The 18530-nt window shown below is 46.7% G+C and overlaps 1 protein-coding gene across 10 annotated transcripts in view; it reads left to right on the top strand.

Annotated features, from left to right (window-relative positions):
* KYAT3 (kynurenine aminotransferase 3) overlaps nucleotides 1-18530 on the top strand; it is a 597660-nt gene that overhangs the window by 218403 nt on the left and 360727 nt on the right. For all 10 annotated transcript variants that reach the window (XM_069641743.1, XM_069641748.1, XM_069641750.1 and 7 more), the window contains one exon: nucleotides 16294-16438. In XM_069641743.1, coding sequence (XP_069497844.1) covers nucleotides 16294-16438 — 145 coding nt within the window. The remainder of the gene's footprint in view (nucleotides 1-16293; nucleotides 16439-18530) is intronic.

The raw sequence follows: 18530 nt of genomic DNA, 5'->3' as shown, positions 1-18530 counted from the left end.
ATCGAATGTCACCAGTATCTGGTGGCCTTAGCAGTGGGTCCTGTCTCGCATGTCTGATCTTGTCCAGCCTGAATTCACCTCGGGTCTTGCTCAAAGGCTTGTGGCCTGCTGTAATTTTCCTAAAACATTATGCAGTTCCTAAAATTGTTTGTGCTATTTTGTATTCTCCATAGGCTAGTCACACTTGGCTCTCAGGTCCCATAGGTGATCCTGCAGTCTCATAAGGTTATTTGCATATAAGCATCTGAAATCTTTACTCCGGGTCTCTTGCTTCTTGTGGTTTCTCCGTTGCTGCGTTAAGATAATGGCAAAATAAGACCGTAAATATGTATCTGTCCTCTAACTGTAGAACTGTACGCTTGTGTTCTTCATGTATTTGAGTGTGTTTGTGTCCCGATGTGCGGATGGCACGTGTGCTTTGTCTAATGCTGCTAAGTCATGGTGTCTCGATCAACGTCGGCAACATGGCTTCTCAGCGCTTTAGTCAATACTTTCAATTTAGGTCTCTTTGGTTGCCACCTGGGGCTCCTCGTCCATCCTGGGGTTGACTTGTACCGGACCTGGTCTGTAGAGCTGGCTGCCTGGGTACCTCTCAACATACTTTTCTATCATTGGGGCACTAGGAATTGGTCCGAAATAGTATAGGCGTTCACAGTATCTCCTGGCCTTCTTCAGTGTCATATCTGATAGGAGGGGGAAGAGTGGGCAACTTCCCCATCCCTCTTCACCGTTATTTGATAATAGATAAAATACATAGAGACTAAGGAGGGAGAAGAAAAGGGGAGCCTAGTCAACAGTAACCTAGATTAAAGTAATCATGGTCGGAACCCTCTGTGCTATACTGAAACATTATCCAAGTAATCCTAAACTATTAGGCTATAGTATAGGAAATTATAAAAATGTGCATCATACAGTAAATGTAGAATTTATAGGGGTAAAAGGAGACACCACTTAAGAACACAAATTCTTAAATTTTAAAAAATTAGTGAACTGCGTGTTATTTTTGAATGTAGGTTTTTTATCTGAATTTGGTTAAAATATTGACTTTTTAGTCTTATTTTCAAAGTTAAACTACATTTAGACACGCAGCACCAACTGTCTATACTCCTAAGTAAATTAGATACAGTACACATTTCTCATAGGCAGGAGTGTAATACAAGACTTCAAAAAAGTATGAAAAATCAATGGTATAAGCTAGAATTCCAGCCTTTGGCCTTACCTCTCTGGACCCAAGGGGAACCCAGGAAACATTTCCAGAGGCAGTTGAGTACCCTTAATGCCCCTTTAGCAGAGTTCCATGTGAGTTCAATTGTTCCCAATAGCATTAAATGGGACAATGTCCATAGGCACAGCCACAGTTATGGAGGGTATGTACCAGTTCTACCCCATTGTTGTAAAGAAGACAGCAACTGGCCCCGGGACACCAGAGGATACTGTGGTAGGTCATAAAAAGCAGGCAGACTGGTGTTTGTCATGATAAACAAGTAAAACAAAGTGGGGGCGGTCTGGGAGTGTCTCTACCAGCACGAACACAGCCCATTGACCTGTTCTTGGGTGGATGGCCCCTGGGAGAGTCTCAACCAAGTCTTTAGCTCACTGTCCCTTTCACAGAGGATAAATATCCCTTCATATCAGTCTTTTTCCTGCCAAGGGGCCTAGCATTTCGGTGCTGGACTGCAAGTCTCCTCTGAACAAGAGTACCAACAGCAACCCCAGACACGTGTTCGGCCTAGTCTGTCCTCATCAGTGAAGTGGAGCTGTGCCTCTCTAAGAACATTGAGCAAGGGGTCCATGTCTGGATTCCTCTGGTAACTTGGGGTGAGACCCAAAGTTACTTAATATGCAAAACAAAGGGGGTCTGGGAGTGTGGGTGGGACAAAGACTGATATGCAAATGTAGATTTCCCTTCTGTGAGCTAAAGTGTGGCTGCGGACTCTCGAGTGGGTACCTTCCCAAAGAACAGGTCATTTAGCCATGTTCGTTCACGCAGAGGGGCACCTATGGAATGTTTTTCATTGTTTAAGGGACTTGGGTTTAGTCACCCTACGTTTCCTGGGGTCATCCAGACGTGGACCCCTTGCTCAGTGTGCTCAGAGAGGCACAGCTCCACCTCAGTGATGATGCCCAACAAAGCTGACACACGCGTATGGGGTTTCTGTTGGTATTCTTGTTCAGAAGAGAATTGCCATAGCATTTCAGTGCTGGACTGCCCATGTGGGCGGGACAAAGACAGATATGCAAATGGGTATTTCCCTTCTGTGAAAAGTACAGTGAACTAAAGTGTGGCTGCGGACTCTCAAGTGGGTACCTTTCCAAAGAACAGGTCATTTAGCCGTGTTAGTTCTTGCAGAGTGGCGCCTATGGACTATTTTTTCATGATAAACAAGTAGTTTATTTAAATTATAAGAAAATTGCCTTTCTATGGGTTTCTCTACCTAACTGGGGTGCTTGTCATTGTAAGTGAAGTCCAAAAAGTAAAACGTCTGTCCACCATCATAAACCTACTCTATCCTGACCCCACCACTAAAAGAAAACAACAAACATTCTAGGCGAAATACCCCTTTCTCCTGGATAGGCTTTCCTCAGCCCTAGTAGCTGATTCTTAAATGGGTCTTAGCTGTTTCTTGGGTTAATTTGTACAGTTAGTCTCAGGGACTTTGCCACTTTTCTGGTGTCCCTCTTCTTTCTTGAATTAGACTTCATCTCTTTGCTGTGTTTGGGACTTTATCCGCTTGTATTATGCTTTCTTGAAGTGTCACTGTATTCTTCTTGTTCCTTACTTCTGCATAATCAATATGTCTCATATCACTTTCATCTTGTTCTGACTAATTGCCCTCTCCTTAGACCGAATACAGCAGTCCAAGCGACTATATTTTCTCACCTGTTTGGTTCCTGTCCTGTTGTACTGAGCGAGACAAGTTTGACTGATTTTCCTTCTGATGGGTATTAACCCTTCACTGAGATGAGTAAACAGTCTCCGAGTTATTCTCACTTTTATAGGCACTGGTCCTTTCACTGTGATGAGTAGACTGAATGCTGTAGTGGTTCTCACTCTTATGAACACATGTCCTGTCACTGGGACAAGAGTGCTGTATGTGTCCTTGGTCCTCTTATGCACTCCCGGGTCTCCCGCCTCTCCCGTTAACACCTTGTTCATGGGCTAGCATCACCGGGTCTTTATCAGGATGACACTTGGGAGTCTGAACGGTTCTTGTGTTCACTCCAGCGCTTCTTGGTTCTTCTTTGTGGCCCGGCAGGGCCAGCGTACAAACAGTCTCAGCTTTGTTCTTGGACTAAACAGTCCACATTCCACTAGTCAGAACAGCGCTCTGCTGGTTCTCCTTCGCTCAGTGTTCTCTTTCCCTGCATGGCTCGGTTCTCTGCGCCTCCTGGTTACACCCACGGACTGGATCACCCTATTCTCAGCAGCTTCCACGTCTTGGCTGATTCTAACTTCCCGGGCTTCACACTTTCCTTAGTCCTTCTTGCATTTTGATGTTGGCTTTCTGGGTCCTCCCCTGCTGAGCATCAAATTTCTTTTTTTTTCTTTCTGCTGAACATTCTCTATTGTTCGTTCATTCTTCATCATCCCAGTTTGGTTGACTTCCAACCATTGAACGATCGCCATTACTCGCTCACCTCTCCTTCTCAGTATTTTCATCAAACATTTCTTCAAGTTGAATGTGTGGTGTTATGTTACAATAACAATCTGCACCTTGTTCTAAATGATTTATCTAAATCCTGGATGGTACTGATGGCCCACAAGGAAGGGTTTCAGGCAGTTCCTCAAGGGAACTGGAGTAAAATGCAGCTAAAGGTGACCTGTAGAAACCTTCGACCATGGGGACTCCTGATGGTAAGTATCTTGAATAACCCACTAACCCATGGCCCAGAGGTAAGTACTCAGTAATGGATCCTTCATCCTGAGGAGGGACTCCTTGAAGAGATCCTGTCTCGCTCAACACCTAGGCCATCACATCACCCCTCGTGCCACCTCACTCTCTAAGCGCCACTTGCCCCCCTCCTCCCTGCCACCAGGTACACCTGTACCACTTCTCTGTGCCCCTCTGTATACTACGCCCCTCTGTATGTGTTCTGTTACCTTTGAAAAGTGCTCTGTTATGCATCTATACTGTTGTATACCTCCTGTACAATTCTCAGTCATCTATCTGTATTGGTGTATACCTCCTGTAAAGTGCTCTGTTGCTTCTCAAATCTAGGTCTGTGCTCAATAAATACAATAATAATAATAATAAATACTGAATCCTGAAAAGACTGTTTAGGAAGGATAGAACAACCCGATGGGTACAGCTCCTCTTTTACTGATGTGGTCTGCAGGATTGTGTCAGAGGGATGTGAACCCTGGACCAACATCTAATGTCCGTTTTTAAAGCCAGGCACTGATCTAAACCAATCCAACGCACTATAGATGGAGCTGCTCTCAGGGAGTCTTTGCATTCACAATAGCGATGCTAGGCCTGCCTCATGGTTTCCCATAGTAAGGAAGGACTCGGACAGAAATGGCAGAAAGGAGGAGTGTAAAGCAATCTTCTTTTTTATTTTTTATTACATGGTTTAAATAACCTTTTACAAATGCAAACATACAAAGAATATAACAATCAAAATTACAAAATATACCAGCCACCTCTCATTATTCCTTAGTAATTCATCACGTTCCTAATCAAGTTAAAACTCGATCTTAAATTCATATCAATTCCAGGGATAAAATAGCCTTTACATGGTTAACACCTCTAAAGTGCATTGCTGCCATGATCCATTGGTTGTGACCATACAATATCATAAGCTATCACCCCACTCGACAACAATTCAAATTGATAAAATAAATGACCGAAGTAATGAGAGCGCCGGTCATTCAAAGCCTGGCAGTGTAACAAATTATGATGCAAAGATTCCAAACATCCTAATTATGTAGCGTATTACTAGCCTAATGGCTAGCAATACGCTACATAATCCTCAAACCCTTGGTGAAGCCAAAACTAAATTACAGCTACCACCATCCTACTCCCTAAAAGCACTTGTATTTCATAGGACCACATACTAAAAGGGTTGCAGTGGCAATTCAGTAAAAGCCCTCTGTCTGCCACAAAAGCATCATAGATCCTTAAGGATGTGGAGAGAGAAGCAAAAAGTATACGGGTCCCAAAAAAGGGACAGCAGAACCCCCAAAAATGGAACTCTGCATTAAAAGGTTCTGCACCGGGAGAAGGAGGCTGGGTCAGACTGTAGAAGGTGGTTCTTCTGGGAGAAAGGAATCAATCACTGGAGGAGGTGCTAACATCAGGAATGAGTGCCAGTAAATACTAAGGAAAGGTAAGTTCAGCTATGACAGGCTGGCCCTAAACGGGACCAGATGGTAGGAGAAGAAACACGACTGGGACAGGAAGGTTACCATAAGATCAGAGGGAACATAGGAGGTTTAGAGGTACAACTCTGACATTAGTGAAGCGGCCTGCGCACTAGGGAAAGTTAGTATGAACTCCTGGCTTCATCTACAACTCCACTTCTACCAACAGTTACCGAGGGCGACACAGCAGCAGATCAAGGAGACATGCTCAAAAGCAGATTTTGGTCTGAACCATGGGAAGAGACTTGGTGTTTTGCAGCTGTGCGTACACGACCGAGGAGAAACCTCCATTTAGTTAGCCTATTAGACTGGGTTAAGACCCTGTGAAGTGAGGACGTGGCACTCCAAAGGGGATGACTTAGTATAGTGATCAGGAACAGGAAAAAAGAGAACAAACTAAGGAAACAGAATTGGCCTTGAGATTGTTGTGGCTCATTGTTATTCATGACGTTTTCCCTTTTATTGTGGCTAGTGTGGCAACATAGAGTGAAGATGCGGACCAAACAGGCATGTTTTTGGCTATAGACTTTTATTAACGAAAGAAACGAAACCGGTCTATCTAACGTGGTTTCCCTTCATAAACAAACTAAACTCTGATCAGTCAGGATGGCATTGATGTACAAATCAAAAGTTCTATCTTGGTCTGACTTCTCACGTATCCCTACCACTAAAGCACAAGGGCTAAACTAAGTGTCTCTCCATGACTAAGGCGAATGACTCCCTGCTCCTATTCTCACAGAAATGTCTCTTAAGCTGTTCCACAGATTCTTCTAACCTCTGCCTGTCCGTTTCTTGCACTGTCCTCCAAGGGTTACTCTTTCCTCTTAGATTATCGGTATCTTTTCAATGTCCCTGACTGGGACGAAGTAGAGCCTCCACAAGCCCTCTTTCTTCAACTCCACAGTCTTATGAAACTGCACCGACAGTTGTTTCACAAAATGACTTATTTTTTGTTCTTCTACTCACGGTTCCCCCACCTCCCTTCCTAACTTTCAACAGTTCCCAGTACCTTTCTCCTTGGGAATGTTTCACTGGTTCTGCTTTGGACCGTTTCTCAACTTTCGACTTCTTCTTACTTCTTCCACAATGGGCCGCTTGACATCACAGCCCTTTTCTCCTTGTGGTCTGGGAACTAGACTCACCTGTCCAACCTTTGCAAGCTGCACAACCATCGATGTACTGGTTGCTTCCCATCCACTCACCGCGTTCAGCAGGGCATGGTGGTCTCTGTGCATTTGTCAGAACAAACGGCCCACCCACTACAGGTCACACCACCTCAGTCTTTCTGCTTCCCCTTTGCCGGCTTGCCGATTTCTCCTTCCGAATATCAATAGGGATAGTGTTACAGACACGCCTTGTCGACGTCCCCTTTTTCGACTACGAAAAACAAAATGCAATACTCCGCAGTGACCACTGGATGTCGGACCTATGCACAGCATGTGAATCTAAGCAGATACAACCATCAGAAATGCCTTTACGGTAAGTAATGCATTGTCATATAGCTTGGACCTCGCCAGCCCAAAGTCGGTTTGATTGACAGGAGTTATGGAAGCGCTCTTCACACTTCCCTTTAATGTTCTTGTGCTCTTAACATTCAACTTATTAATTGTTTTCTCACTGCTCTACTTTCCAGCCCATTTTCGTCCATGATTCGAAGCACTGTTGACAAAGGCTAGAATGACCTAACTGCTCTGGCTTTGGCTACCTGGCAACATTATGAGCAACAGACTTCGAAGGAAGGATATGGCAACAGTACAAATTGGGACTTTTGTAAGAGCTCTTGATAGATTTATAAGCTTCGTGGTCTTATGGGTTAAAGTTATTAGGGTCCATCATGGGAGGCAAATCCTCCTCCCCCACCCCCCACCCCTGGAAAATCTGGTGGTATTATTGGCCGGTGGGGTTGAGGTATTATGAGGCCTTGCCCCAGACTCATGTCCTTATCCTCAGGAGGGGAGTTCCTCCCCATGAGGTCATATCCCACATGTTACCGCCCCTAGGGGACTATTGGTTAGCAGCCTCACCACCCTAGCCTCATGAAAAAGACTCCCTCCTAGGGAGAAGTGATGCCATTTGAGGTTTCATCATACTAGGTTCCCTTTCTTCCCTGACCCAGGAGTGTTTTACCAGGTTTTGGAGGGCCATGACCTCCAGACCACCATCTTAGAATGGACAAAGATACTCTTGATACCCTATCAGGGCCTTCTGGGGTGGAGAAGGCATGCTGCTCCCGGTTTCAATCCTGTGGGCCTTGCATGGCAAAACCCTGTTAAGTTCCAGTCGATAACCATCTAGTGCATGCGTTCCCAGCAGCAATATGGACCACAGTGGAGCCACAGCTGACGGTATGCCCCCAAACAAGTCTGGCTGTTGTGGTCGAACCAGTTTGTGATCCCCTTCACACTGACTGTACCACACAAGCTCCCCCAATCTGCAACACATCCCACTCGCCCCCAAATCAGACAAACCAAACACAGCCTTGGCACCACCATCACTCAGCAATTACGCCGTCATACAGTCACATGACAAAAGTGCTCCCGAGATCACAAAAACCCTGCAACTCCCTTCATAAACCATGATTCAGCAGTTCCCTCCTCCCTATCAAGCAAGTCTACAGATACCTAAAAGGAACCTGGCAAAAGAACTCCTGCCGCACTACTAGAACACCTCTCCAACACTGTTGCAACAAATAGAAAACAGCCACACGCAATTCCAAAGCCACCCACTACTCCAACGAATTCCAATTCACCACCAATCATGCAGATATTTTTCAACATTGTCAAGTCACTCTTAAAACTCTTAAAACCATCATCCACATCTTCGACACTTCCATCACTTCAATATGCAACTCCCTCATGGACTACTTTATCTAAAATACACAAGATCAGACCACCCCCCTGCTGTCCAACTCTCACCCCTACTCATAAACATTCCAACAAATCGGCAGATCCCCCCTCCCTCATTGCCCTCATAGCCAAAGCAGAACATGCATGCTTCCTGAATGATGCCTTTCCACCCCAAGCTGCATCCAACTGCATCACCACCCTGGCTCAACACCAACTGCAGTCTCTCACATGGTACAATCCTCTCTGAACTGGACAAATCTCCCCCTAAAATCCATTAATCAATCCCACACTCACTGAAAAGTAATGCCCTACCACTATCCTGCCATACCTTGCCAGAATCATGGAACACTTCAACACTACCCATCTCCAACAGCACATCACCACAACCTATTCAGCCATTTTCAAGTTGGCTTTCGACCTTGCCACAGCACAGTAACTGCTATACTTCTCATCCTGTAAGAACTCCACAACCTCACTGAGAAAGCACACAGCCCTACTCGTACTCCACCTCCTGGAGCCTTCAACGCAATCAACAACGCGTCTTCCTCTAGGATTGACCCCGGCCCACTACATCTGGGCCAATGAGGAGGCCGGCAGGCTTGGCCGGCCCCCCTCACAAGGCCCACTCCTAAGGCCCTGTCTACCCCTGTCCACCACGGTTCGGTTCTCCTCTCTGGTAAACGTGAGAATGCCCTCTCACCACCCCTTACCCCCGCCATTGTCCTTTTGTACCCCCAAACCCCACCAGAGTGTCTGTGCCCCCTTAAGCCCTCCATTGTCCTCTTGTACCCCTGACCACCGCCAGTGTGTCTGTGCCCCCTTAACCCTGCCAGAGTCCTACTGCCCACCCAACCCCCTCCAGTATTGTCCTCGTACTCCGTGCCTCTGTCTAGTCTCACCCCTCACTCCCTGTTCTGCCTGCCCCATGATCATCTCCTGCCCCCTCTCTACACTTCTTGCCTTACGCCCTGTCCCTCCTTTTCTCCTCCATCTCCTTCATCCCTTCCTCTCCTCCTTTCCTTTTTCCCTCTCCTCTGTCAACTTGTGGCACTACCCCAATTGCCGTTAGGCATAGTAATGCGTAGCTGCCTGTCCTTGCAGCCTTCTTGTCCCCCCCGCCCTGCCCTCCTCCTCAACCTTTTTCCCAGCATTTACTCTTATCTGGCCCTGTGACCACTGATAATAGCTTGTCTGTCCCCCCCCCCCTTTTTTCTCTTCTCGTCTTATCCTCCCACTCCCTCCCCTGCACTATCTTGAACAGTCATCGACCTATTTTGGATAGTCACTTGTTTGTTCCTCACCTTACCCCTACCATTCTTCTACCCCACACCACCCCTCCTCTTGTGACTCTTGCACTGCAACATTTGTTGTCAGGCATAGTAATGTTACTGCTAGTTTTGTCTCCTCCCCCCACCTCTCCCTTATTGTTCCATGCACTCGTACTATCTGTTGTGATCGATAGTTATTTTTCACATTCTGATCTATTTCAAGGACTGTAAGAATGTATTGTTTTCTCCAATGTTCCCTCCGTCCTTGAAGCGCTTTGAAACACATTGTGTATAGGTGCTATACAAATAAACAATCCATTCAATTCAACATCCTATACCAGAGGATGAAGCTCTTCGGGACCATTCTAGGCTGGTTCGCCTCCTTTCGAAGGGATTGTGTCCTCCGACGTATTCCTCATCTTAGATATCTCCTTCCAGCTCTGCTGGCCTCGGAAAAATGTTTCTCTCTAGAGGGGCTGCGCGTCGATGTCCCTCGACAGCCGCCGTATCGACGCCGACGTCATCCTGGCTATAAAGGCCGCGCTCAGCACCCGTTGTTCAGTTCCGTTTTTCCACGCGTACTCAGTGCCTTGGAATACCGTTGCTCAGTTTTTGTCAGGTTAAACCTATTTACCTCGAGTTATTCGATCCGTACTCAATGGCTTCTTCGTCCGAACCGACAACTCCTCGATCCGGCTTCAAAAAATGCCGAGATTGTGAGAAAAAGATGTCGCTGACTGACCCTCACAGAGTTTGTCTGTGGTGTTTGGGAGCTGAACACCATTGTTCGGAGTGCGAGGACTGTATATCCATGACAGCTAAGGCCCTGAAGGAGCATAGGGGGAAGCTGGAAAAAGATAAGACTTTTAAAGCTTCTTCTTCGTCGACGAAGTCGAGACATTCGTCTCCTCGTCACCATTCGCGCTCCAGATCTCGGAGTGGGTCTCATCACTCCTCGAGATCGAAGCACTCGAAGAGGAGACGTCGAAGATCCCCTTCTCCGTCTTCCTCTTCCTCTGTTTCGCCAAAGAGAATCCCATGTCCCACGAAACATAGTTCCCGGGCTGAATGGGAGGAATTCCGCAAACATATGATGAGCGTCTTCGAGAAAGCGGCCTCGACCCCCTCGAAGACTGCCGAGAGCGATGCTCTGGTCGAAAGACCCGAAGGTCAAAAACGCCGCGAGTCGCAGTACCCGGCGAAGGAAACCTCTCGAGTGCGTCACGAACCCTCGAGCAGGACTATGACCTCCAAACCTTCCTCGAAGGTTCCGTCGACGCCGTCGACGAAAGTTCCATCGACGTCGATGTCTTCGACGCCGTTGTCGAAGGGACCTTCGACACACAAGTCTGTCGACTCGACGCCAGCTTCGACACCGGTGTCGACGCCAAGAAAAGTCACGGTTACGACACACTGAGTGTCTATCCCCAGGTCCTCGACGTTGATGGCTTCGAGATTGTCGAGTAGAATCCCAATTCTGTCGAGGTCTTCGAGGCCTCTGCCTTTGTTTTCGACGCCACGCTCGAAGCCTTCGACGTCGGCGTCGACGACATCGACGTTTTCGAGGCCGATTATGACAAGTTCGACACCCTCTGCCTTGGAAATGGGGTTTACACCCTTTATGAGTTCAGAAAAATTGAGAAGAGGGTGGATTGTCTGAACAGGAAGACACATTTGAGTTGCAGGGACCTGTAACCCCAATTAGAGAGGAATTTTCCTCTGAAGAACGCAGGTTAAAGGATCTTCATGATTCCTTACATGAGGCAAGTGGGTTAGACACCTCCCCTGAGGTGGAGTTTGCTAGGCCAGACCCGGGGGAGCATGCTGAAACCCCCTATAGAGCCTTAATGGCCAGGATCACAGAGTTTATGGGGTGGTCTGCACCTTCACAATCTTTCCAACAAGATGACCTCACGGTTATTCTTGACCAAGGCCCACAGGAGGATCCTGTGGTGCCTTTTCATAAAGCTCTTCAGAGGAAGATCATGCCAAACTGGGTAACCCCAGATGTCATACCAGCAGTAAATAAAAAACTGTCTACACAGTACAGGGTATCCTCCACAGACCTGGAGTTTTTGTCTAAACACCCATCCCCAGAAAGTTTGGTGGTACAGGCAGCATCCTCTACCGATGTCAAGACGGCTTATCCTACCGTCCCACAGGACAGGGACGATAAAAAGTTTGATGCTATGGCAAAGAAAGTCTTTTCGGCATGTAGCATGGCGTTAAAATCTGTTAATGCTACTTGCGCCCTTGCTAGATTCAGCCATACACTTTGGGAGTGTGCTTCTACAGCGGCTGACTGCATCCCGGAGGGAGAAGAAAGGGATGCGTTCCTGAATATTATACAGGACGGTAAAGACACTATGTACGAATCCCTCCAGACGGGCATTGATTCGGCTGACAGTATCAGCAGAGCAATGGCGGCAAGTACAACAACCAGGAGATTCGCTTGGTTGAGAAAGTCTGGTTTTGCCCCAGATGTGCAAGCCAGGCTCTTGAACATGCCATTCGATGGCCCTTCTTTGTTCGGGAAAAAGGCGGATGACAGTTCAGAGAAACTGCAAACTTCAAAAGCAGCAGCAAAATCCCTAGGAGCTGCAATCTGTCAGACACCTTTTCGTCACACAGGAACCTCTGCGAGGGGCAAGTCCTTTCGCTTCTACTCCGCATTCGGAAGAGGTAGAGGACGACCGGCTCAAAGGGGACAAAGAAGAACTACCCGAGGTGGACGAGGTAGATATTCAAAAGCCGCAGCAACAGCAGGTGCCTCTTTACCATCGGCATCTGCATCAGCCGCCCCAAAACCACTCTGAGGACTTCCCTCACAGGACACCTGTAGGAGGCAGGTTGACTCAACATCTGGCGGTATGGCAGGCTATCACGTCAGATGCTTGGGCATTGGAAACAGTTGCCCAAGGTTACTGCCTACCTTTCCTACGTATACCTCAGAGTCATCCACCGGGGATCAGCTCTCAGAAAGCTCCAGATCCGCTCCTCTTGCAGGAAATTTTAGACCTGCTAGAGAAAGGTGCCATAGAACCGGTACCTCTAGCGGAGAGGAACAAGGGCTGGTACTCCCCTTACTTTCTCATTTCGAAGAAAGACTGAGGACTGAGACCCATCTTGGACTTGCGAGAATTGAACAAATTCCTCAGGAAAGACAAATTCAAGATGGTCACTCTTTCTCAGATCCTCCAGGCCCTTCAGTTCCAGGACTGGTTGGTATCTCTGGACCTTCAGGACGCTTATTTCCATGTGCCTATCCATCTCAAACACAGGAAATACCTGAGGTTCGCAATTGGCAACTCTCACTATCAATTTAGAGTGCTGCCATTTGGGCTGACCTCCGCCCCAAGGGTCTTCACCAAGTTAATGTCGGTAGTGGCGGCAAGTCTAAGGAGGGAAGGGATTCACGTCTACCCCTACCTGGACGATTGGTTGATCAGGGCTGTTTCTTCGGAACAAGCTCAGATCCAGCTAAATCACGTGTGCCACTCCCTTCACAGACTGGGCTTGTCCCTCAATTTAAAGAAGTCACAAATGATCCCATTGCAGAAACTCCAGTTCATAGGAGCGATCCTGGATACTTCCCTGGGAAAAGCCTCGCCACCAGAGGTGAGGGCTCAAGATATTCTACAGATGGTTACCAAGTTCCAACATGCCCAACGTCTCCCAGCCTTCGACTTTTTGAGGTTGCTAGGCCTCATGGCATCCTGCATTTTCCTAGTGCCAGAGGCTCGCCTGAGAATGAGATCCCTCCAGTGGGCACTGAGGACTCAGTGGTCACAATTCTCAGGGAGAATGACAGATCTTCTTCAGGTTCCCGACAGAGTAGCTCAAGACCTTCAGTGGTGGGCCTGTCAGGAGAACATTCTGAAAGGAGAACAGTTTTGGCAACCCTGGCCAGAGATAACAGTAGTCACGGATGCCTCACTCACGGGGTGGGGAGCCAAGGCCAACGACTTGACCATCAGCGGTCGTTGGTCTCCATCGAAGTCCAGACTACATATCAACCTGTTAGAGCTGAGAGCCATCAGACTTGCGCTGAAGGCGTTCCTGCCAGCTGTACAAGGGAAAAACGTCTTGATAATGACGGACAACACGGTGGCCATGCATTACCTCAACAAAAGAGGAGGCGTAGGATCACTACCCCTGTGCAGAGAGGCGATGCAGCTCTGGTTTTGGGCAATCCAAGAAGGAATCTCTCTATCGGCAGTTCACCTAGCCGGAGAGAAGAACCTGACAGCGGACGCTCTGAGCAGGCAGAGCACAGTCTCCCACGAGTGGGAGCTAGCTCAGGAAGTCCTTCAAGAGATCTTCGCCCTTTGGGGAACCCCTCAGGTAGATCTGTTCGCCACCAGCCTCAACAGGAAATGCGATCTGTTCTGCTCAAGGGAATTTCCCCCGAGAGGCGCTCTGGGAGACGCGTTCATAGTGGACTGGGAGTTTCCGCTTCTGTACTCGTTCCCACCGGTCCCTGTCATTCCTCAAATGATCAGGAGGTTGAGAAGATTCCGGAGAACCATGATCCTAATTGCCCCGTATTGGGCCAGGAGAACGTGGTACCCGGACCTTCTAGACTTGTCCATCTGCCCTCCAATTCGACTTCCTTCTGTGAGAGTAGGTTCTCTCTGAGTGGGAGGTCAGGTTCTCCATCCAGACATCAAAACCCTCAACCTTCACGCTTGGCTTCTGAAAGGCTGAGGTACAAGGATTGGGACCTCCCTGATGATGTTATGGAGGTGTTGCTTTCGGCAAGGAGGCCAGCAACAAAGTCTTTATACCGCTGCCGTTGGAACAGATTTTGCAGCTGGTGTAGAGAACAGAATATCGACCCTTTTTCATGTGGTACACCAATGGTTTTGTCCTTCCTACTATATTTGGCAAATTCAGGCCTTCAAGTTGGCACCATTAAGGGCTATCTCGCAGTGCTATCCATCTTTAAGCGCACTTCGGAAGAACCATCCTATTTCAACTTACCCTTGGTAATACAATTTCTTAAGGGGTTAACCAATGTTTATCCCCCAAGACCATTCCAAGTTCCCCTATGGGATTTAAACTTAGTCCTAACTTTCCTGATGGGCACACCTTTCGAACCACTCCATTCTTGTTCGGTAAGATTCCTTACCCTTAAAACTGTTTTATTAATAGCACTTACATCTGCTAGAAGGGTGAGCGAATTACAAGCTCTTTCTTGTAAACCCCCTCACACTATCTTTCACAAAGACAAAGTTGTCCTGCAAGTGAAGCCTAATTTCCTCCCAAAGGTGGTTTCTGAATTCCATATCACTCAGAAGATTACCCTACCATCTTTCTATCCTCCTCCTCACCCGGGGAAAGAGGAAGAGAGGTTACACAGGCTAGACCCTAGAAGGGCTTTAAGTTTTTACATCAGTAGACTAGCCAGGATAAGACAGGCCGACCAGCTGTTTGTAGGTTACACAGGTCACAAGCTGGGGTTACCAATAACTAAGCAGACCATTTCCAGATGGATCATTCTAGCCATTCTGGAATGTTATACATTAGCAGGAAAAGAACCCCCTCAAAACCTTAGGGCTCATTCGACCAGAGGTATTGCAGCTTCATCGGCCCTCAAAAGAGGTGTGCCGGTTAAAGACATCTGTGCGGCCGCTACATGGTCATCTGTCCGTACCTTTACACGATTTTACAATTTGGATTCCTCCTCCAGTCAAGAGACTAGGTTTGGAAGGGCTGTACTGCATTCTATTCATCAATAGAAGACAGCATGAAGTCAGTACTCCCTCCTCCAATAATAGAATACTGCTATGGGAGCATATCTAAGATGAGGAATACGTCGGAGGACACAATCCCTTCGAAGAACAAGTTACTTCTTACCTTGTAACGTTCTTTCGACAGGATGTTCCTCTGACGTATTCCTCATCGACCTTCCCATCCATCCCCGCAGTTCTACTTCCCTTGTTGTTGCAGCTTACGCTCCTTCAGGGTGATTAGTTTAGTCCAGAAAGCATTGTTGTGGGCTACAAAACGGAACTGAGCAACGGGCGCTGCGCGTGGCCTTTATAGCCAGGATGACGTCGGCGTCGATACGGAGGCTGTCGAGGGACATCGACTCGAAGGACGTCGACGCGCAGCGCCCTCTAGAGAGAAAAAAATTTCCGAGGCCAGCAGAGCTGGAAGGAGATATCTAAGATGAGGAATACGTCGGAGGAACATCCCGTCGAAAGAACATTACAAGGTAAGAAGTAACTTGTTCTTCTTACTGATAGGACTCACTTTGTCTCAATGCCTTCTGATTGATCCAACCCCACCCCGGTCAAGTACAGGGTCCTGCAAGGATCCTTCATGTCTCCATTCATCTTCAACCCATATGAAGAATCTCTTGGACAGACCCTTAGCAACCACAACATCCATTTGCACCAATATGCAGACAACACACAAAAATAAATGTCATTCCCCTGCCCAACTCCAAAGTCAGCTATACCATACATTAGTTTATGGATCTTGAATTATGTCCGTAAAAGCAGTCACTTCATAGTTATCACCTTTTCTCTTTGTGTTCTTCTGCATTTCTGTTAACTGATGTAAACGAGTCTGCGAATCTGGTCAGAAATCTGCAAAGCTCCTTTTTATTTCACATTCCCTCAATAAATTGCACAGAGGCCACTTCCTTAGCTTTCTGTATGCCCGTAAAGTAAATGTATGAAACGTTTGAAAGGGTATTTTTCATTCGGCCTGAGGAATCCCTAGATTAGAGACAGAAAAAAAATGTAAGTGGTGTCAATTTGGATTATTTAAAACAAGACAGTCTGACGTTTGCATTTTTTTCTAGGGTTGAATTTACTTCTCTTGCTGCAGAAAAAGGAGTTGTAAATCTTGGCCAGGGCCTGCCTGATATAGCCCCGCCTAGCTATGTGAAGGATGGCTTGAAAAAAGCGGCAGGAGTCGACATGATGAATCAGTACACTCGTGGCTTTGTAAGTAGTTCATTTTTAATTCAAGCTAATACTTTGAATATATTACGCTATTTTGATAAGGTTTTGTAATGTGGAAACTGAGCCAAAATGTGACTCCTATCGTTATCTCACAAAGGCCTTTTATGGTAGGGATTTGCAAAGGAGCATGCATTTGTTTTGAGCTGAATCATCAGTTGTATGGAAATACTAGTGTGGGACAGACTATTGGCAATACAGTGACCACCTGAGAGATCCGGTCGCTGCGTTGATACTTCGATGTGGGCATCCTAATTCGCTTTCTAATGACTTGTCTTGTTACACATGAGGTGACTGTCGTTTGTTGTAAAACGTAAACATTGTATGATCAATAATCATATTATACAGATCAACCATTCACCACTTAGTCTATCATAGTGCCAAATGCCTGAACTCACCACCTTGCTGCTCCATGAACTATTGGGATAAGGATGCTGTTGCGAGATTGAAGATGTCTTGCTTTCAAGTTATCTTTGACAAGTGCAGAGCACAGGATGAAATGCATACTAGGTTCATCTCCAGTAGGGACACGTAGGTCCCATAAACTGGAGGAGCCTGGAACTAGATGCGAGTAATACAGAAACAATCACTCACGTGTACTGGATAACCAGGTTCGCCATAGTAAGGGATGTCTTGGTATATAATGCGATAGCTAAAGGTGGCTTAGTAAAAGCTCTTTGGGTTGCCATGAGCTGGTGGCGGTTTTTTTCAAAATCTGTCTTATTGAGCATATAGGATGCACAAACGAGTTCAGTAAAAAAAAAACATTTTTCACATTGAAGCACATTAAAACACCCATAACTATAAGTACTAGTAGCAAGAGAATATTTAGGTTTTTCCAACTCAGGCCAGGATCCATGCCGGGTTTTCAGGCTACCCCTCATTAATATTCATGAGATACATTTGCATACAATTATTCTAAATATAAGCACATTATCCTGAACACCCACAAGGATTCTGGCCCTCGAGGCCCAGAGTTGGAAAATTCATAGATCAATAAAGATGCCAATTCTAGGATCCTGCTGGGCTTTCCAGCTACTAAGGGATAGTACAGAGTGGTGTGGAATAGCAGAGAGGGGTGAAGAAAAGCAGAAAAAGGTTACTCTTCACTGCATGCATACTCTGAATCAGAGCTTGAGCATACTGAACATGAGAATAACAGGTTCCCTAACATTAGTTAAACCTGAGTGGTTTGGCTATGACCTTCTCCGTCTCTGCTGTTGAGTGGAGACCAACCCAGGAGGCAATCAGATTATTGCTTTCCAAAGGAAGCAGCAATGGTGGGCTGATTTGGAACTTTGAAAAACCCAAGCAGGCGATCAAGAACAATACTGGAGAAACTAGACCGAAGCAAATGGCAGTCACTGAATTACTACTCAATTATAATCCGAAGGCGGGTGAGGTCCAATAGGAAACAGGAACTTCAGGTTAGAAAATAGAACGCCTGATGCAACTGCTTTTAGAAAACAAGATGTACAGGTAAGCCTTGCATGTCTGAGCAGGAAATTGAGAGTCATTAAGTAACAGTGAGAGCAAGATATGGTGAATAATTGAAAAAATAGTGACTACAAAAAACAAAGGGGGTCATTGTGAGTTAGAAGTGTTCCACAAAATTGGTAAGACAAACAAACTGGGAGTGTGCCCAAAGCCGCAACACAATCCATTCTAGATTCAACATGTCCAACAGGCATCCAGGCACAAAGTCTGCTGCATCTAGAAGCATAAAGAATGGCAGACCGCAGAAGGCCAAATTAACGAAGTGGTTCTTGTACTAGCTGAGGGGGTGGCCATGATTGCAGTGCCGTTGTTTGACAAGTTGATGTTGAAAAATGTTCCCCGCCAACAGCAGCCGTGTGGCTGGAAATCTGGCTTTCCTAACATTGCTGTCTCCACCTCTCTGAGACCTAAGAAGAGGTGGACAAAAGCAGTGGATCCTGGTATAATATCACTGCCAGACCGTGAAAAGAGGTGGGAGGCGCCTCCCCTTGTGACGAAGCTAGGAGAGGAGAGAGGAGCCTACATTAATGATCTTGAAGATCTAGAGGGCCCTGGGTGCCAATATATTCATGAGTACACA

Source organism: Ambystoma mexicanum, chromosome 1q (assembly GCF_040938575.1).
Source record: "Ambystoma mexicanum isolate Mex_15411 chromosome 1q, UKY_AmexF1_1, whole genome shotgun sequence".
Lineage (NCBI taxonomy): Eukaryota > Metazoa > Chordata > Amphibia > Caudata > Ambystomatidae > Ambystoma > Ambystoma mexicanum.
The sequence above is the reverse complement of the archived record's forward strand: the minus strand, read 5'-3'. Positions and strand labels throughout refer to the sequence as shown.